We start from the raw sequence: 20,390 nt of genomic DNA on the forward strand, positions 1-20,390 counted from the left end.
GGAAGCGGTCGGGGAATATCGGCGGGGCAGCCTAGCGCACGCTGGCTTTGCTCGTCGGTACTCACTACCATGACGCTCTGGAACGACCACAGTTTTGTCGATTGAAATACCCCGAGTCACCGCAACTATAGGGCGTCGAGGCATCCATGCAATAGCTCACAACGAGAGGAGCTCGGAAGAAGCCTGAGCTCGGCGGGTGCGCACAGACGACCATCGTGACCGTCGACCGACTCAGTCTCCATCGACCAACGCTCTCTCACATCCGCCTGATACGCCCCCTTCGATAACGTCTGTTGCTATTCAAGACGGTTGTCAGGGCCTGCAACCCATCGGAGTGATCGACCACAAGTTTGTGTCCTGTACCGGATTGTGAGGCCGTTGAGCCACTCGCTCATCGACGACTGAACCGTGGAACCGGCGGAAGGGTAGAGGTTGGCTCACACGCGGGGCCCTGAGGAGCGGCACGATGTAGGGCATCCGCTCAGCTACAGTGAGTTCGACTTGCTTCACGGGCTACGTAGCGTCGGCTGATTCCTTTCAGTGTAAATACGACGCGTCATCATCGGGCACCAGAGACCTGGATGGTCGTCGCTATCCTGATTTTAACTACCCGCTTGAGTGTTGCATAGCCTACGTCCGACGGTCGTTTCGTGCGTTTACCTGTGTACTCCGAACACCTCACTCTCCGATCTGTGAGTAGGCATCACCACGGTTTACTGGGCCGACCTTCAGGGAACAGTACAGAATACGCAGGACAACGCCCAAGAACAAGTACTAGCGACCGCTTCCGTCATCGGTGCAATCTACCTCGCGAGAATGCAATTAGGATTAGGGACGGGGTCCTCCTCACCGGGACCTTCTTGCGTTGGCACGACCACACACCAAGCTACATGTCGTCACGCCGAGACTAATGTGGCGCTTTGACGAACACTGGCAGTGTGACTGGCAAATAACGGTATGCAGTGTCTCACCTACGGCAGTGAGCTATGTGGCTCATCGATCTCTCGGACACAGCACCTCCGACTCAAGCCCAAGTACCTGGCTTCGATGCATCGACTTACGCTCTCATGCCAGTCATGGCCTACCACGCGACGCTCACAGCTCTGTCGGCGACGCCAATCCGGACGGGCGGGAAGACGAGGGAAAGTCGTCCAGGCGTCCGGTGAGCGCTTTCAGGGAGGAACTTCGCGGCAACAGGCACTTACGTCGATCTTGCACAGGCGGCTTGTGAGTTAATCGTCTCTCCTACCGAGCGGAGACGCACTCGCTCATGCTCGGCTCTGCTGTGAACGCAGACTGAACATGGAAAGGTACGTCCGGGAATTGCTGGACGACCAACACTCCGTAGAGACCTATGACCCGACCGCAAACCCCGTGGATAGCAACATCACCTCGAGGCAAGCGCATACGATCCCTGTGGTTCCGGGTTTCACTGACATACGTACGCTTTCAGCGGCTCTAATGACACCACACTGGCCACGCCGCGAACACCGTCACCTCTGTCCATGAGCGATCCGCACGTCAAAGTATGATTCGTCGCACGCTCGTCAATCCTTATGGCGGTGACTTTGCACATCGCCGAACATGTCCGCTAGAGACGCGTGCACGCGCGCCGTGCTCGTATCCCTGACAGACTCATCGACGTCTTCAGCCCCGGCCAGCGCCACTTCACCCTACATAGGGGGTGTGCGCTGCCAGTGAGACTCCTGATATCGAGGTCTATTCCGTGGTAGCATCGGTTTGAATCCGAATACAGTTGTTGTGCGATTTACAAGTAGGCCCACATACACTACATCAGGCAATGGATAATAACAAATAAGTGCCGCGCGATCTCAGGCTCCCGCGAACAAGCCGCCAGCCAGAATGCAACCGCCTACGGCTTTCTTCACCAGATCCACCGGGACGCGCCCTTCATGCCTGCGCGCTGCAGGTGCGAGAGCCAACTGCCCTTCGGGATGTATGCGCCGTAAAAGCGGCGCTGAGCCCAAGCCGCCGCGGAACCTGCGAAGACCAACGATGTGAGCATACTGTATTCTCGTACAAGATGACGACGCTCGTCCGTACCTGCAACGGGGCCCTCAGTGGACATGCCGAAGAGCCTGAACAGAGGACGTAGGAGCCACGACTCTGGGATGGTGAGCATGATGCCGGAGACAATCAAGGTCTCGAGCAAGACCGGATGTTGTTCCACCAAGTCCCCTGGCAAGATATGAGATCGCGACGTAGGGTAGGACGCACGACGAGGTAGACTAACCGATAGTAACGACGATATCCTCGACATGCTTCATGATCGGGTCGAGATGCGTCCGAAGCTGCATCTCCGACATCCCATCCTGCACGCTTAACCTGATAAAGGCCTCTTCTGCTTTGCGGATGACTAGAGACACGTTGCCTCTGCGTTCTGCATGGTCCGGCGCTTGGTCGGGTGGGGGAACTGCCCCTTCAACTGCTCTAGAAGGTCGGCGAATACCTTCTCGATACCATGCTGAATCTCGTCGAATGGCTTGTCTCCCGCTTGTGCAATGACCTCTTTCAGGTCCTCGGTGTCAGAGACGACTACCTGTATCACGTATTGAAATTGGCGTAGCTGGGCGACGGCGGTCGCGTCAACCTCTTGCACAGCTTCGTGGACGAGAGACGCAGCGTAGTCCTGAGCATGATGGCCGAGTGAAAGCATATGCTCCCAGAATTGTTCTGGAGTGTCGAGCTCGCCCAGATGATGAATGGCGTCAGAAAGCGCCTCTGTACAGCCGCTGAGCCTCACGCGCAAACAAAGCAGTCATTGAATGGACGCAGACGTACTGTTCATGCCATCGTGCGCTTTGTCAACAGCGTCTTTTTATCCGCCAAATATGTTGCTGTTATCGTTTATCAGTGGCATCCGACGCCCGCGAAGACGAACCAGAAATGCTTACCTCCCAAGGTTCGCTAAGCTCAATCCTGATACCGGCTCGGCACCGAAGAGGACGGTTAGCAGGGTGGTGCTGAGGAGCGCGAACCAAGCTGAGGCGAATACGACACGCATGATGGTGGGTGGTGACAAGAAGGGATCTCATTTCCGCCACGCCCTTCAGCTCAAATACGAGGAGCTGGGCGTCAAGGGACGCACGAAGGAAGCTCACGTCGACGGAACCTTATTTCCGCAGACAACAGAAGCATTAATATGCCTTCCTGATACGGACGACGCACCTGGGTGTGGCGACTCTGCCTCCGGACAAGGATCATGATGGCGCGTGCTCTGCTGTCCTCGACTAAGAGACTACGTACGCCCGACGTTACTTGGCTCACGCAACCTTAGGCTAGCGAGAACGCGAAACAAGTAGTGTACCTCGACTCCGAGGATATCGCCCCCATCCCCGTTTGTATGCGCTCGCATGCTACATACGCACCGAGCGGCCACTTTGTGAGTCTGGGAAGCTGACGAACGCGGCATTTCAACTGCGTGGCTCAATGAACCCAACCTCTAATTGCAAGAACATGCACGACTCTTCTTGTATGGTACGGGTCACTGTAGTCGGGCCGCATATACCGCGCTTGAGATAATGGAACCTGAGCGATCTCAGACACAGCCACAGCTGGCGAATATGGCGCCAATGAGCCCAATGCCACCCAAGATAGAACCGAGGATGGTCTTCTTGATCGATTTCCGCGCCCAGTGACCCATAGCTGCGCGTTGCAGATACGAGAACCAACTCCCCTTCGGGATAGTTCCGCCAAAGAACGTGCGCTGGGCCCAAGCCACCACGGAACCTGTGAACAGGTCAACGATGTGGGGATAGCATGTCCTCGTCCAATCGCATCGAGACGGTGAAGAGGTTGACTCTTACCTTGGACGGGACCTTCGGGGGACATCCCGAAGAGTCGGAGCAGTGGGCGAAGGAACCAGGATTCAGGGATGATGAGCATGACACCCGAGACGAGCAAGGTCTCGAGCAAGTACGGGTGTTGTTCCGCCAAATCACCTGGCAATGGTACAATGTGAGATCCCGACGATGTGAGACGATACGACGACTGACCGATGGCAACGATGACCTCTTCGACGTTCTTCATAATCGGGTCAAGGCGCACCCTGACTTCCTCCTCCGACATCCCATGTTCCACGCCAAACCTGATTAGGGCCTCCTCTGTGATGTTGACGACCAGTGTCACATTGCCCTCCCGCTCTGCGTGGTTCGGGGCATGATAAGGCGGAGGGAACCGGTCTTTCAACTCCTCCAAGATGTTCGCCAGGATGTTCTCTATACCACGCTGGAAATCGTCAAACGATTCGTCGTGGACTTGTGTGACGATCAGCGCTTTCAGGTCTTCCGTGCCATGGATTATGGCTTGCAGGGTGTTTTGGATGCCGTGAAGTCGCACGGCAGTAGTCGGATCCGCCTTGTGGGCAGCGTCGTAAATCAGGGAATCTGCGTAATCCTGGCCGCGCTGACCAAGCGACAGTGCGTCTTTCCAGAATTGACTGAGCGTTTCGGAGTCATCAAGTCGTAGACCGGGGTCAATCACAACATCTGTGGCATCGCTTACGGTTCAGTATGCATTGACAGGCGGGTGCAAGCGCACCGTTCATTCCATCTTGCGCTGTGTCTTTGAGTTCACGGAAGGTGTTCCTGGGATTGAACGTCAGCGACATTCAACGGTGACAAACCGTATGGATTTCTAAGACTCACCTTGCAGAATTGGTTGTGACGAACGCTGAAACCGGCTCTGGGCTGACAAAGGCCGTCAAGAAAATAGTGCTGAGAAACGCGAGCCATGCTGAAGCGAACACGACCCCCATGATAGTGGGAGGCGACGAGAGCACCGATCCTCGCCACGCCCCCTCCATCCGAACATAGGCGTCTAGGGACGCGCGAAGGAGGGTGACGAAACCTTATATCCACGGACAAAGTGGACAGAGCGATTTCCTCTTACGGAAACACACCTACGGGTTGCGGCACCACCGCGACAGCTATTCGGTCCGTGGATCCAGCGCACGGCCTCGATAAACGGAGTTCGAGGGTGGCGAGGCATTAATATATGTACAAGCCGATGTCCTGTATCATTGGGATATACACGCTGTCATCCCCAGCATGCACGTCTCGCATGACTGGGATGTCACAACGCACCTAAGTATGCTATACCATATGGACCATATCGTCAGACGCAGGTGTCGTCGACGTTGTCGAGATGCACATCCTGTTCACTGCACTCCGCTTTGAATCGACGCCTTTCATGACTTCCGGCCCTTTCAAGAGGCGCGGTGTTTGCGGAGCGAGAGGGTAGGCTCTCAGCGTTGAGAGGAATGACGGTCCTAATGGCTGCATGTGGTGCATATCAGCGTAGAAACGCGATCAGGTTACGCAATAACATGCCTCGTTCACGTTTCCGCAAGACATATTCTCACTTGATGCCCCTGGTGCCGTGTCAAGGGGCGACATGACACCGAAGCAGCGTGAACCACCCCCATATGTCAACACATAGGGTGGTCAAAGCCCGGATACTTAACGATACTGGCGATGACCATCCGCTCGTTTGGGTACTCTGAGAGCATCTGAGAGAACCGTCAGGACGTGTCAATGTACAAAGAACAAGATAGGCGTACCCTCGTACTAGATCAACCAGGTACCTACACGCGCCTTCGGCATCCTATATGCGATAAAGCATCATCGCGCGATTTGCCTACGTTACTCTGCGTGCTGGAATGAACACTTCCAAGAGCTTTGCACCACGCTTTAAGATTTGTGTAGACATGAGATGTCTGACGAGAACGCACCTCTCCGGTGAGCAGCTCGCTGGCCACGATGCCCCAGGACCATATATTCACCGATTAGCCACACTCCGGTTCCACGCCTCACTTTAGGACACAAAGGTGAGTACACGATCGGTATAAAGGAACACTGGCTTACCCTCCTGACAACGTCGACGATTCGCCTGGCCCGCCAGGTGCTTCTCCACTGGAAACGACGGCCGTCATCGACTCCGTAGACCTTGAGGCTCCTTCCGCTTCCCGGGCTGCCTAAGAAGACTTAGGACTCGCACTTCACCGGATAGAAGCACCGCTCACCTCGCCTTATTTTTACGAGCCGAGCCTATGTTCGACGCGCGCGCGAGGGCGGATATCCACGACCGGCGCACGGTAGTGCGCGCTGGGAGCCGAAGCCGGCCTGAGCTGTCACGGACAGCCTTGAGATAAGGATATGACCCGGCATCCATTCGCAGACGTAGATGGGGGAGAGCTCGCTTGCCGCACGGGCTTCTGGTCGCGCGATGCGTCGAAAGAGACGCTTGAGATCGAGCATGACGAAGGTGAGAAGGCCGAAGTTGGGTGAGGCGTCGCATTCGCACCTGTTGTTTGACTGCAGATGCTTCCCTACTGAACTGCTCGAGCCTCAATACGCCGCTCGAGCCACGACCTTTTAAATGGTACAGTGAGATGAGATGAGTGGCAGACTCGGACACGCCGTGCACTCGTTTGGCGACGAACTACGCTCCGAGAATGAATCTGATGCACTACCGCACGATGAGCTATGTCAACTGAGAAGCAGAGGTTACTCACCTGACAGACATCCGGCCTTCCGCTATTTTCGTCTCGTTCAAGCTTATACGACGAGCTAGCTACTCGCCCATGGTCCCGTCCTCTCGCCACAGGACGCGAACAGAACTGGCGAGTACGTATCCTTCTCCTATGCGATGGTTGCGGAATTAACGCAGCATTCTGAGGGCGTCGCGCGATACACACAAAGAACGTTGAGAGGGTGTTCAAATTTCGGGGCAAGAACAGGCGCTCGGCCGGAAGAACCTCGGCGTGGCTGACCACGGCGGCTTCGCGAACGGTGGTTTGCTCCCTCCTCCGATCTCGATGTCCAGCAAACTCAACTCTGACGGCGTACATATTGTACCTCGCACTAACTGAACATCAATGGATTCCTCTCCGGATCCTCCTCCTCCCTCCAAATCGTGAGCTACTCCACCACTAGGCGACTCACCCAGGTATCCACTGCAACCCGCGATGCTCCGCAGCCTACAGACCTACACCCGGGGACCCGAAAGCCACAGATGAGGCGAAACATGCGACGCGAGAGAGATTTTACTGTAGCTCAGAGCTGGAAACAGGGTACCGTCAGAGGCTCGGAGGACCCGTCGTTCGGTGAGTCACTCGCCACTGTCAGATCCATACCGTACCCGTGACGTTCGATCCAGGTTCGATCGTCTGGACGCGTTCTCGGGCTACGCAGCGCCCTCACCGCAGTTCAAGGCAGCCAGCCCGCACATCGGCATCAGGTGTTTGGCCGTACGTAGGAACAGCAGCACCGAGGGGACCTGAACACCCGCGACGCTCCCAGGCAGCCCGGTCGGCGACCCCCAATGTCTGGACGAGCGGGAGGATCAGCGCGAAGGGTACTCCCGTAGATGTGAGGAGGTACTCAATCAGCATACCGTCGTCGAAGACCAATGTTGCGGTGAGTAGCTCGTGTTCCCCATTCGAGAGCGGTCGGGCTGAGCTTGTGCGACAGAGCCAGAGAGGACTCGGACGCCACCGAGGCGCCGATCCGGTTGATGAGGCTTCACATGTACCGCTCCGGCAACGTGAACGGAGCTGCTTGAAAGCGACCAGCTGTGCGCAGCGAGTTTGGCTATACGACGAGGTCCGTGTGCTCAAACACGAGTCGTGTGGCCCGCAGACGAGCGGTAGTCCGAGCCGCTTTGCCTTCGGGATATCCCTCTTGACAGTGTACGGGACGCGGTCCCTTGTCTTTTCATCGGTAAGTAGCACGTTCTCAAAGAGCGACTGTCTGACCGAGCTAGTGATGGCGTTTAGAGTGAGCCTCCGACATGGCGGTAGGCCTTCGCGCGATCCGAGTCCGGTCAATGTTCCACGAGAGTGGGGTGGTCCGTCATTAGCACGTCTGCTCGTAGGTGTCTAGTCTGCTGTATCTTCATGATCCACTCGCTCGGTACTGACTTGCTGTCTTCCTAGACTTTCCTAGCGAATGTTCCGACCCTTCTCGCGTAGACAGGGTCATACATTGCCCCATCGAGGTCAATCGTGAGTCCCAACACTGGTTACGGTACGTTATTGGGTCTCCAGTTCAAAGCCATCATGACTGATTATTTTCGTTCAGGATAATGTAGGTGAGAGCCTGCTGGTGAACGTGGTGTGTGACTGGTGCGCTAGTGCACTACTACGGTGTAATTTTACGGGGAAAAATGCACATACTAGTAGGCGAACGAGTGCAGAGGGCCATATCTCGGCTTCTGTTGCTTGATATCAACACCCACAAGCATGAAATTTGGCCCTGCGCATACAAACACCACTTTCTAAGGTGCGTATGCCGTCCGCTCATGTTGAAAGGGTCTTCGGGATGTGGCGAGGAGACTGAGCACCGTCTCGTCGAAGACGTATTCAGCTCACATGTAACAATGGGAATGGATATCAGGTTGGATATTGGTGCTAGTGAATGCTGCATGGAGTGGCCGACACCGCTCGAGGGGAGCGGTGGCAAGCAGGCGCAGACTCAGACTGGGGCCGTGAAGAACGCAGTTAGGGTTAGGGGCCTGGACTGACGACCATTGTCACGGCCTCCTGCATCGCACAATGACACTGTACTCAGGCGGGCCACCGCTCAGTGGGCTCACGTCCCTCGAGCAGTAATATCTGGGCAGTATCTGTGACGCGTCGACGACTAATGCTGGCAGCATGACTGCCGGTCATGGCATGGAAGGCCTCGGTCGCGGCAGTCCCTGTGCGGCGCATCAAACTCTCGCACACATGTACAGCTCTTCCAAAGCGCTCATATACATGCATGGCTTCGGTACATCCTCGACGCCCCCTTGCCACTTGCGCCCCCACCCCACCACTCCTCCGCTCGCGGCTGCACCTCCCCTCATAGCGCATACATCCACGCCGTACGGTGTACGAGTGCCCAGATGCCCGATCTCCAGCCTACCGTCGGTCGTCTTCTGTCCATGATGATCCCGATTCGGCTGACGCGCCGTTCACCTAGCATCTTCCCCCTGCCCCCGAGGATGCCTCACACGCACAAGTCGTGCGACGGAGTGCCGACGATCACATTGATGTCGGTCAGGGCCTTGCCGATGAACAGATTGACCAGGGACCGAGTGCCGATGAACAGAGCAATGAGGAATCCAGCTATGCACGGATTTATGAGGATCACCGCAAGAAGCGGGAATTCATACCCTGGTGGAACGCCCGGCTTCAAGGCACCCTGCCGCTGGCCCTCTCCGCTCGCATCCCGCTCGAGGTCTTTAGGCTCACCATCGACGAAATGGATCCTCCCACATTGACCGTCGCGGCGCTGGTCTGCACAGCATGGTACCCTCGAGCGATGCACAATCTCTACTACACCATCGTGATTCGCAGCCGCACAAGCTACAACCTGCTGTTTAAGCAGTGTCACGCATCACCACGCGTCAAACAGTGGCTCGCGAGCACATGCGAGCTGACGGTAGACGAGCAGTGGGATCCCTATAGAGACGTGCACATGAACAACCTTAAGGCCCAGGAAAAGGGTGAGGACAAAGACGGGAGCGTGGAATCCCCGCAGCGTAGAAACAAGAGCAGGAGTGACAAATCCTTCTTACAAGCACTACCGTCCGCGCTCGCTGGTCTGATGCCTCGTCTACGCATCCTTCGCATCTGCAATGCAAGACTTCGTTTCTTCCGCACGGATTTCTTCTCCGCCCTGTCGAGGTTCGAGTCTGTCAAGTCGCTGACGCTCTCCATGTGCCGACTGAACAACGTCACGCAGCTGCGGCGGATTGTGTCTGCCTTCCCCCAACTCACAAATCTCACGATGGAATTTATTTTCTTTGCTCAGCGAGGTGCTGCGAGTTACGCGGGAGCCTCACTATTTGGGGCACCACCTCACATGCGTCTTCGACACCTTGACGTCCGCGTGGATGATGAACACATGGTGGTGTTCCTTGACTGGATGGCGCGCTCAGACCTCTGCACCTCACTTGCAAATCTGACAATCGTGTCACCATATGATTTCCCCACGACACAGTCATCCCTTAACCAGCTCCTCAAAACGGCGGGGGCATCATTGTCCCGTTTCTGCGAGGGGCTCTATGACGAAGATGACCGTAAGACTGCCTTCGTCTTCAAGCGTACAGATTTCATCACTGATGCACATGCACAATGTAGTGACTCACGGAAACCTGCTGCAAAACACCGCCTTGCAATCCTTGGACTTCGCACTGCATGGCACCAGATACATGCCCGAAGACGAGGGGCTTCGCGCGGCATGGACCAGAGCGGCGGGTAGGTTACACGGCATATTATCCACCGTCCGAAGCCGTCAGCTGGAGCACATCAAGTTCGCCGTTGACGTTGACGCCGGCGACAGCATTCTCGAGTCTGAGGAGCCAAGCGCTGTCCTCGAGAAGCTCAACCTGCGGGGCCTGCACGAGGTCATGAGTCAGCCATTCTTCGACACATTGAAGGATGTCAATGCGGAGATACACCTGTACCCTGGGTCCCATCAGACCAAGTCGGATGTGGACGGCATTATTCAGAAGCTCCAGGCCATGTTCCATAGCATATTACAGCCATGGTCTGACCGTGGCATAGTCACCGCAACCTGGAGGCGCATTTGATATTGTCAATGTGAGTGAGCCCGTGTGCACACACACGCGTCTGTCTCACGCTTGTCTCCCATTCAGCCATTCAGCAATACCCAGGTATCCTCATGCCGAAGACGCGGCACGCCATCCGATCGGTACAGACGGAGGTGGTGGCAACGAGGCATCGTCATGGAGCGCAGGTCGATGCGAGGGAATCGGACGGTCACAAGCGGTCGCCTCCCTCCATTTAATTTATGGGCCGACTCTCATTAGAGGGACAGTTGGCTTGGCTCTGGTATGACACTGACTCGGATTCGGTATGGTAACTGTCTGCATTGACTCGCGCGTCCTGCGATGACTGAGACGTGCTGCGCTTGGACGATGACTGGATGTACTACTACACATTATCGACGACTTGGGCTCGAGGGTATCTACATGCGACGGTATCGGACCTCTCTATCGCTACGATCAGACGTATTGTATCTTGTTTCGTATCATTATGTCCATGTTCAAAACGTACGCGCAGGTCGCCGACAGTAGAGATGTCGAACTGGTCCAAAAATGTTCCAGATTCGTAACAGTACGCGGACGGCCAGAGGGTTCATGAGACCTAGCGGGAGCAACGCGTGGCTGAGACCGAGTTGGCATGGACGCAGATCGTCGACGGATTCGTGCAGGCAGGCGTGACGGGGGCTTTGCTAGGGTCGATACCAGAGGCGCTTTCGTGAGAGCGGCGAGAGGCTTGATTAGCAACCAGTTGTTGAAGGTGATGGAGCCCGAGGTTCCGAGACGAGGGAGTACTGCGTAGATTTTGTCTGTTTTGAATAAGACACTCACGGAGTCGCGAACCGCAGGGAGACGTCTAGTATGGAAGACCCTAGGGAGAGAGACAGTCATTATATATGTCGCACGTCAGGCCCATCATCTCACTGTCGACGGACCCAGAGGCACCACCGGGCGAACGCGATCAGGATGTCTCGAGAGGCAACCAGCTGAGCTCAACAGGTGCGTGGATAGGGTCCTGGAACCCAAGAACAGGACGCCTGTATCGCCTTGACGCATTATACCTTTACGGGCTGCGATATACGGGCTCATCGTGGGCGAGCGAGTGCCCCTGCAATGACAAGTTCGAGGACACAGTAGGACTTAGGCTCCTCGATCGAGCTGTATATGCGAGGAATCCCGTAAAGATACAACGTCGTCTGGAACTCACCAGTCCCGTATGAGAGAAATCCAGGTCCGCTGTGTCGTCGCCGACCGTGCTGCTAAGAAAACACGGTGGGTCATAGGCTCTCTTGAGATGCATTGGTCGGCGTTTGTACCGATACAGGACAGGATTGATGCGGGAGCCGAGATAGTGCAAGAACGCGTCTACGAGGATTGAGACGGGCATGCTAGAATGACGGCGGGTCAGTGAGGCATCAAGCAAGTAAGCAGTTCTCACCTGATGAACAGGAAGAGTTCCACATGACTACTGCGTGCCTCTGTAGCCGAAACTGTTATAACGCGTATCCGCGAGGAAAGTAGCACCGGTAGGCAGGTGAGGAACTTCCCTGCAAACACGTTGACCGCAACTGCCGCTGGAGTGTCCCATACTGACGGACGGAATGGGATTCACGTGAAGTCGGAGACGTGGCAGATACTCACCTTGCCTTGGGCAAGGTCGCGACGCCATTTGCGCTGCAGGGCAGTTCACGGAGGTGCAGAATAGGCATCGCGTCACGATTTTGGATCACCTGAGTACCAAGAGCCGCTAGACGTAGCAATGCATCGAGGAGGGCAAAAATCGCGCACAATCTCCCGGGCAGAAAGAAACAGGGAGCGTGCACTAGCTGCAAGAGACAAAAATAGATAAGGATCTCCGGGATTAGAGTACCATATGGGACGAAGAGCGGTGCTGGCCGTGCTCAAGCATCCACTGCGATGTCATGTGTGCAATAGACACTCGTTCGGCGACGAACTCAGCTCTGAAAAGGAGTCTGCCACACTACCGGACGATGAGCCATGCCCACCGAGACGCAGAGGTTTAGTACTTACCAGTGACAACTTCGGCCTTCCGCTGTCTTCGTCTCGTTCAAGCTTACACGATGAGCTACTCGCCATGGCACCGCGCCTTCTCGTCATACAACGCGGCGGACAGAACTGCCGAGCATGTGTCCTTCTCCCATGTAATAATTACGGGATATGCGCAACGGAGGCGTGCTCACTGGAACAAGACCCGGAGAGATGCATGAGTAACTGTCAGTCGGCGGAGGGTGCAACGGTTGCGGAGGATGCGCGCGAGTCGAGTCCCGCGCGGACGTGCATCCATTTAGCAAGTTGTGTATGCATTGCGCGTCTGGCTGGACGACATGGTTTTCGAGGGCGTTGCGTGATGCGTGCTGAGACTTTGACGGTATTCAAAGAACAGTGAGAGGGTGTTCAAGACAGTGCAGAAAGCGCTTCTGCAGTCAGCAGGAGGCTCGGCGTCACGGGCCGACTACGGTGGCGCCGACTGAAGGTTGCTCCTCGGCGCGACCGACGACCTTCTCTTCGATCCTGCTCTCCGCTGCTCTCGCTGCCCCCACCGGCTTACTTAGTGACTCGCAGAACTCGGGCTATAATCCTGTCAGGCGGGTAGCAACTGCAGCCTACATGCCGTCGGCGACCCTGGTTCGCGTCCACACATCTCGTCGCGCCTGAGGCTTGAGCGACTTACGCCTCGACGCTGGTCAGTACGGTTGTCACGGCATTGTTTTACTTTGTGTCCTCACGCCACGTCCGTACAGCCCTCAACACGTCGTGGTTCTCGACCACACCAGCTTCGGCATATCGTCTGAGCGGTGCCGCACACTGTTTCTGCCCGACAAGACCTGACTCGACCACGCTCGAGCTGACCGCATCGTGCCCTCCTCGCCGTAAACGAAGGCATCTGCCCGCGCTTCTTCTCTCCTTTGGCCGCGCGGTGTGTTACGCGCGACTTCTGAGGCGTACGGATTCCGTTCATGTGCGTTCCCACTCCATTGAAACCCTGCTGCTATTCGGTTCGTCACGTTGCTGAATCCGATCCGGTGGTGTTGTTACACATGCCTCGAATATCCTTCCCGTCTGGCCTTGATGTCTTGCGCTTTGCCACACAATCATGACGCGCGTCGTTCTGACAAGCCTGCATCATTGGAATGTCCGTCGTAGATCAGTGTTTTCTCGACTTTAGGTCGATGGGGACGATGTGCGCAGATACTCCTACCATTACTGGGAGGTCGGTGCTCGCCAGTATGTGTCATTCTTTCAACCGTTTGACGGTATATCTGACGGTGTATTAAACAGCCACATCCTTGCGGCGCGTCGCGCCTATCAGTGTCAACAGACCTCTCGATGCAGCGGGGCCTTCCTTTCCCGGACACTCATACTGTTCGGAATCTGGTGAAGCACATCTTTCTATTGCACGTCGGGAAGTTCGGACGCTGACCCAATTCGTGTTTAAGATCCTCGCTGCATTACAGCACTCCGACATCACATTCCTCTGTACCCTGGGTCACCCGGCGCGACCGTCCAAATGTGCAACAGCTCGTAGCGACCTCCTCCAAGCCGCCAGCTCGTGCGCACCGAGATCGGGTGTTGGGCCGCATTCTGGATCATTCAGTGCCAACGAGGACTTACGTTGAAGCCCCGCGACGCTCCCGGAAAGTTCTGTTCGCACCTCTGAACGGGCGGGAAGCTGAGGACGATAGCCCGAGCGTCCGGTGAGTGCATGTATGGAGCTCGTCACGGCAATGACCGCTTAGTACGTAGATCTTGCGGCGCGGGTTGGTGTGGCTAGATCTTTGAGGTTGGGTGTGTGGGCGCGACGATGTTCACGCCGTTGTGCGGACAGGTGAGAAATGGGTGGGATTCGATCTTGCAGGGGACTGACGCGCGGACTGCATTTTAGTCGATTTGACGATACGCCGATCAGCAGGCCGTCGCGAGGAGTGACGGACTACGTACAGCCCAAGGTTACATATCAAAACAGATCGAGCTGAGCATTCTTGAACATACGGAAAGAGGCCATGCACGGACGGAAGACATCCAGGGGGAAGGACACAGACTGACTTCCGCAGACGCGAGCGGGATGTCGCAAATCGAGTGGTGGTGCTCTACAAGCTTTGCCACGCGAATGGGGTACCCGTGCCCAGCAGCGAGTTATGTGGATAGTCGGTAAGTGTTGATCACTTTGCTATCGTGCTGAACCTCCGGGGAATGTCCCGGACGCTGATTCGACCCTTCGTCAGTGAGTGACACGACCGGAGAGGGCTCCCGTGACCCATTAGCGGTAACACCTACTCGATGCAGCAGGCCTATGTGCGATGGAGCGTGCGTTCGACGAGAGTGGGATGGTACGTCATCAGCACGTAGATCTTCGTCGTCTGCTGGCAGGTACCGAGATCGCTCTCTTGCATGATCGCAGTTCGTTCGCGCGGTACGCACTCGTCCTTACAGTCCTCCCGCACTCAAGGGACTGAGTAACGTTTTTCACAGGGAAGTCGAGCTTCCTCATCGCGATTAGCCCAGTATGAGAGATGATCGGGGAGCCCCCTCGACTTCAATGTTTCAACTCCGGCAGCAGTTTCTCGCACCGGGATGACATCGAATACCGCATACATCGCATGTAAATGTGTACCAAGTATCTGGTGGACCTCGCAGTGAGCCGTGTGTTGCAACTTCGTGTCGTGGAATGCGGACAATTCAGTATTCACAGACAAATATATTTGTTATAAGCCGTTGTACAGAGCGTGAGGCGAATAACCCCAGGACACCTATACGAGACCGACGGCCGATGCGCAACTGAGAATCCGAGCGTGCGAGAAAAGAGAACGTTGACGCGGTCGTACGAGTAGACATGGCGAAGACGGGACTCGGTCTTGCTGGTCCTTAGCGCGAGATACACTTCTGCGGGCGTGGGGAGGCGCGGGACGAGCGGATTATGCCGCCCCTTCGTGTCCACCCACACTCATATCCGGGACAGGTGGCGCGTCGACGATTCCTGGCCGTAGCCCGAAAGATCCCGGTCGCGGCAGTCACCGTGCGGCTCATCAAACTCTCGCACACTGGATACTAGTATACATAGCCTCGCTGCATCCTCGAGGCCCCCTCACTAATTGTGCCCCCAACCCCCTTACTCCTCCGCCCACGGCAGGCTGCGGTTCCCCTCACATCCACGTCGTGTATAGCCTCAGCCTTACTACAGGGTGCAAGTGCCACAAAAAGATGTCCGATCTCCAGCCTAGCGTCGGTCGTCTTCTGTCCATGATGATCCCGATATCCGACTGATGTGCCGTTCACTTAGTATCTTCTTCCTTCCTCCGAGGACGTCTCACACGCACAAGTCATGCGATTGAGTGCCGACGATCGTATTGTTGTCGGTCAGAGCAGTGCCGATGAACAGAATGACGCGGGATCGAGTGCCGATGAACGGAGCAATGAGGAATTCAGCGCCGATGAATGGAGCGTCGAGGAGCTCTACAGTGGAGAACAGATCGCCACCGGATGCTGGAAGGACGCTCGTTTTCAAGGTACCCTGTCGCTGGCCCTCTCCGCTCGCATCCCGCTCGAGGTCTTCGAGATCATCATCGACGTGATGGATCCTCCCAAATTGACTGTCGCGGCGCTGGTCTGCGCAGCATGGTACCCTCGAGCGATGCACAAGCTCTACCACACCATCGAGATTCGCAGCCGCACAAGCTACAACCTGCTGTTCAAGCAGTGTTACGCGTCACCACGTCTCAAGCAGTGGCTCGCGAGCACATGCGAGCTGGTGGCAAACGAGCAGTGGGATGCATTTTTCGAGATTCTCAAGGACAAGAGGGACTCGAACGAAGACGGAAGCATGGAATCCCCGCAGCGTAGAAACAAGAACAATAGTGACAATCACTTCTTGCAAGCGCTACCATCCGCGCTCGCTAGTCTGATGCCTTGTGTACACAACCTTCACATCTACCGTGCAAGACTTTGTTTCGTCCACACGGATTTCTTCCTCGCCCTGTCGAGGTTCGAGTCTGTCAAATCATTGACACTTCGGAACTGCGGACTGAACAACATCACGCAGCTGCGGCGGATTGTGTCTGCCTTCCCTCAGCTTACCGATCTCACGTTGTATGTTTATTTCGCTCAGCAAGGTGCTGCCAGCTACGCGGGAGCTTCATTATCTCAGCCACCACCTCACATGCGTCTTCGATACCTTGACGTCAACTTGAACGATGAACGCATGGCGATGTTCTCTGACTGGATGATGCACTCAGGTCTCTGCACCTCACTTGCGGATCTGACAGTCAGCCCCGAGGTTGCCTCCATGGCACAGATCCCCCTTAACAAACTCCTCGAAACCGCGGGGACGTCGTTGATCAGTTTCCGTCTAAGTAACGGTTTCAATTATGGCCGTAGTAAGAGTCCCTTTGTCTTGCTTACAGGCTTTGCCACTAATGCACATGCACAATGCACTAGGTGTTCACGGAAGTGTGTTGCAAAACACCGCCTTGCGATCCTGGAGCTTCGAGCTACAACTCATCGAACGCGTGGCCAAAGACCAGGGGCCTCGCGCGGTGTGGACCAAAGCAATGAACGAGTTGCACGGCATATTTTCCACCGTCCGAAGCCGTCATCTCGAGTACATCAAGGTCAAAGTTCGAGTTCCCGTCGGCGACAGCATTCTCGAGCCTGAGCAGCTCGGTGTTGTCCTCGAGGGGCTCGACCTGCGGGGCCTGCACGAGGTCGTGAGCCAGCCATACTTCGATGCATTGCAGGATGTCGAGGTGAAGATCGTGCTGGCGCCTCTGACCCGTCACTGGCAGACCAGGTTGCATGTGGACGGCATCGATCTGGACAGCATCGGTCAGCAGCTCCAGACCATGTTCCATGGCATATTGCAGCCATGGGTTGCCCGTGGCATAGTCGCCATCACCTGGCTGTGATGAAGTAGCTATTGATATTGCAAATGTGAGTGAGCTCGTGTGCACACATGGCACACGTCTGTCTAACTCTTGTTTCCCGTTCATTCATCCAGCAATGCCCAGGAGTCCTCATGCCGAAGACGTAGCAGGTTAGCCGGTCAGTACAGACGGAGGTGGCGGCAACGAGACATCATCACTGCCCGTACGGAGTGCGGGTCGATGCGAGGGACCGGTCGTTCACAAGGGCTCATTTGACTCCATTTTATCTACCACTATCGGCCGACTCATTAGAGGGACAGTTTGGCTTTGGTACGGAGGTGACCCGGGATCGGTATGGTTACTGTCTCGATTGACTCATGCTTGCTACGATGGCTGAAATGTATTGTGCTTGGACGATGGCCGGATGTACTGTACATCGACTGTATCGGACTTCCCCGCCGCCACGAACAAATAAAGTGTACTTCGATTCATCGGGATGCTGATTAGTACGTATCTACTGCATAACGGTGCTAAGGAAGGAGCCTCAACATGCTTGGCGCGAGCAAATGGCGTAGACGTCAAAATGTCCAGGGAGTCAGCGGTGAGCGATTACCGAGTGAGAGCCCTCCGGGAGTGGCGAGCGCGAGTTGCCTCGCCGAAGAACCTTCCGCGAGGCTACGTGCGCATCGAGACGTCGATATCGTCGATCAGGCGGAGCACTGCTGGCCCCAAGCCCGCCAAGCGATTGTGCCAACACTCTGAGTGATAGACGTACTATGCAACTAATGAGGTAGAGCTCTCGAGAAGCCGTGGAAGCGCTTGTAGACGCACCTGCTAGATCTTCGCTGGATATGGCGACCATACCGTACGTTGCCGTCTGATGACCAGCGATTTTCGATTCGATGGCTCGGTTGCGCAATGGGGATATTGCTGCACCTTCACCGCGTCGTCACTGACCGGACTCTGACAGCACAAAGTCAGGTCTTTACATGCACTCGACGCGAGGTGGACCGCCTTCAAAGCGACGGCGAACACGTCGGGCGTGTACGCTGTGATGTCGTACGGAGAAATCTACAAAGATAGATTGGCTGTTGGAGTAGTGAGGTTCACTGAGCAACGAGCGATTGGACTGGTACTGCACCTAGCCAACACGAGGTACGTCACGGGAGTACATTGACCGAGATGCGGCCGCCACTTCCCTGGATCATCTCCTACGTCCATTCCTGTAGTTGGGGATGCGCCGAGCGAGCCCCTTCTCGCTCGAAGCGGGATGAACGGCGGTCACAACCAGGAGCCGATAGTTGGAGTCACGCAGCTGCGAGGCCGCGACGTCAAGACTAGCGACATGAAAGACAGGTGCGTCGATGCCAGTACTTACTTGTGAGCACAGGTTCAATGTCAGTGAATCTTAGAACTCCGCAGTGTCGAGAACCCTCGCCTGCTTGGAGAACACACAGGTGAGCGCGTATGTCATGAAACCGCCATGCGTGAAGGATGCGATCCTCACCAGCATGCACGTCGCACAGGACGATACATGGAATGCTCGCGTCACGCGCAGGTGACCCCGCTGTCCGGACGTTGATGGGAAATGTAGTAACGCCGCGGAGATTGGAACGAAGGGGACAGGTAACTCTGCCCGACGAGGAGTACGTCGCTTTCTTTGAGTATCCCGCGTGCGTCAGACCTGTGTGAATGTCTTGTCCGTAGCACCTACGAGGTCGGGTATACCTCCTCGGAGTGTTTGCTCCGAGTCGCTACCACTCGTATCGCGGGACAGTACGTAGACGGCTAGAAGCTATTGATTGAATATTGCGTGCGAACGGCATGACTGAGCGACAAAACGAGTGCCCTAGAAGTTGAATCGCACCTGAGATAAAGCAACCGTGACGCATACAGTCGCAGAGCTCGCTCCCGTAATCCGACGAAGCTGGAAACTCCCCGTCACGTTTGCGACACAGTGATCAAATTTGGACGTGTACCAATCAGCAGTGATGCATACGGCTTGATTGCATACTCGCAGTGATCACTCACCTACAATATCGGCATTGCTTCTTCCGCTATCCCTCCCCCTCCGATCCACCTGTTTCATGTTGCAGTATTGCCAGCCAGCGTGGCACTTAAAGAAGAGCCGACCGCCCGGCCGTGTTGAGCTCTTGGAACACGAAGACAGACCCCGTGACACGCATACGGACTGTTCAATACATCGCAGAAGGAGAATAAAGCCGTCAAAAAGGGAATGGGGTCACCTTTAGAATGGATGTGATCATGGTGGGCTGAACGGGTGGTTGGACGCGCGGGGGCCAGCTCACCTTGTCATGGGGAGCGTCTAGCCGTAAGTGTCGCTTGATCGGGATGTTGATCCTCTGGATTATGTGAGTAGCTGGCAGCTGCAAGCGAGTGCGAACCGTCATTGTGACGCGTTAGCCATCGACCTATCGAGTCAAAGACGATGCTTGCCAGTGGGTGATCGAGCAGCGAGAGCAGCGGAGGCGCCGGCCGGAAGAATCTCGGCCTATTTTCACCAGTGCGCGACGGTTTTGCTTTGCTCTCGACGTCCACCATTGCATGAACGTTTGAACGTTGATTTTCTAAGCACTCTGCCAACACAACTCGCGCTCCAACTGGATCACGCCTCTGAGCCCCCCTAGTCACGATCTCTCTGTTAAACGCTTCAAACCCGACGCCTGATGTCTTTAACTGCTCGAGGGGTCCGTCGTTGAGCTAAAGCGACCGGCTGCATATGTGGTCTACCACCTGAGGCCCAGAGCGCGAGAACTGTGCTGCATCTGCATCTGCCGGTATTATAAGCGGAGCGTGGCGATACAGGGTACCTGGGTATACGTGATGTGATCAAATAGAGACCCTTGTGGTCGTTCGTGTGGTGAGTCTGCTTCTGTCCAAAATTATATGCAGGATATGCAGGAACCGTGACGAGCACAT

At 55.8% G+C, this 20,390-nt stretch overlaps 6 protein-coding genes across 6 annotated transcripts; 3 read left to right on the top strand and 3 right to left on the bottom strand.

The window, feature by feature from the left end:
- Positions 1-1,779: 1,779 nt before the first annotated feature.
- On the bottom strand, positions 1,780-3,062 carry B0H18DRAFT_989174 (uncharacterized protein). The gene is made up of 5 exons (XM_048044944.1): positions 2,803-3,062; positions 2,436-2,742; positions 2,255-2,394; positions 2,065-2,199; positions 1,780-2,001 (listed from the first exon to the last, which is right to left on the bottom strand). The coding sequence occupies exons 1-5, from the start codon at positions 2,807-2,809 to the stop codon at positions 1,886-1,888; spliced, it is 705 nt and encodes a 234-aa protein (XP_047896649.1). The 5' UTR covers positions 2,810-3,062; the 3' UTR covers positions 1,780-1,885.
- Positions 3,063-3,460: 398 nt separating this feature from the next.
- Positions 3,461-4,073, bottom strand: B0H18DRAFT_989175 (uncharacterized protein). The gene is made up of 3 exons (XM_048044945.1): positions 4,017-4,073; positions 3,828-3,962; positions 3,461-3,750 (listed from the first exon to the last, which is right to left on the bottom strand). The coding sequence occupies exons 1-3, from the start codon at positions 4,048-4,050 to the stop codon at positions 3,560-3,562; spliced, it is 360 nt and encodes a 119-aa protein (XP_047896650.1). The 5' UTR covers positions 4,051-4,073; the 3' UTR covers positions 3,461-3,559.
- Positions 4,074-6,815: 2,742 nt separating this feature from the next.
- B0H18DRAFT_989180 (uncharacterized protein) lies at positions 6,816-8,133 on the top strand (the record flags this gene model as incomplete). Its single annotated transcript, XM_048044946.1, is given in 6 exon segments — positions 6,816-7,126; positions 7,180-7,346; positions 7,359-7,439; positions 7,494-7,742; positions 7,958-8,048; positions 8,103-8,133. Coding segments are annotated over 4 exon segments (518 nt in total), but the record flags the coding sequence as incomplete, so codon positions are not given.
- Positions 8,134-8,907: 774 nt separating this feature from the next.
- Positions 8,908-10,599, top strand: B0H18DRAFT_1116235 (uncharacterized protein; the record flags this gene model as incomplete). Its single annotated transcript, XM_048033390.1, has 3 exons — positions 8,908-8,928; positions 8,985-10,086; positions 10,148-10,599. The coding sequence occupies 3 exons, from the start codon at positions 8,908-8,910 to the stop codon at positions 10,597-10,599; spliced, it is 1,575 nt and encodes a 524-aa protein (XP_047896652.1).
- Positions 10,600-15,913: 5,314 nt separating this feature from the next.
- Positions 15,914-17,492, top strand: B0H18DRAFT_1102621 (uncharacterized protein; the record flags this gene model as incomplete). Its single annotated transcript, XM_048032556.1, has 2 exons — positions 15,914-16,964; positions 17,026-17,492. The coding sequence occupies 2 exons, from the start codon at positions 15,914-15,916 to the stop codon at positions 17,490-17,492; spliced, it is 1,518 nt and encodes a 505-aa protein (XP_047896653.1).
- Positions 17,493-18,565: 1,073 nt separating this feature from the next.
- B0H18DRAFT_83365 (uncharacterized protein) lies at positions 18,566-20,131 on the bottom strand. Its single transcript, XM_048039429.1, has 8 exons — positions 19,908-20,131; positions 19,760-19,837; positions 19,482-19,641; positions 19,318-19,377; positions 19,165-19,238; positions 18,958-19,108; positions 18,829-18,888; positions 18,566-18,765 (listed from the first exon to the last, which is right to left on the bottom strand). Exons 1-8 carry the CDS (start codon positions 20,010-20,012, stop codon positions 18,758-18,760), a joined length of 696 nt encoding a protein of 231 aa, XP_047896654.1. The 5' UTR covers positions 20,013-20,131; the 3' UTR covers positions 18,566-18,757.
- Positions 20,132-20,390: the final 259 nt, after the last annotated feature.

This window comes from Fomitopsis serialis, assembly GCF_022376445.1.
Source record: "Fomitopsis serialis strain Sig1Antser10 chromosome Unknown B0H18scaffold_13, whole genome shotgun sequence".
In the NCBI taxonomy this organism is placed as follows: domain Eukaryota; kingdom Fungi; phylum Basidiomycota; class Agaricomycetes; order Polyporales; family Fomitopsidaceae; genus Fomitopsis; species Fomitopsis serialis.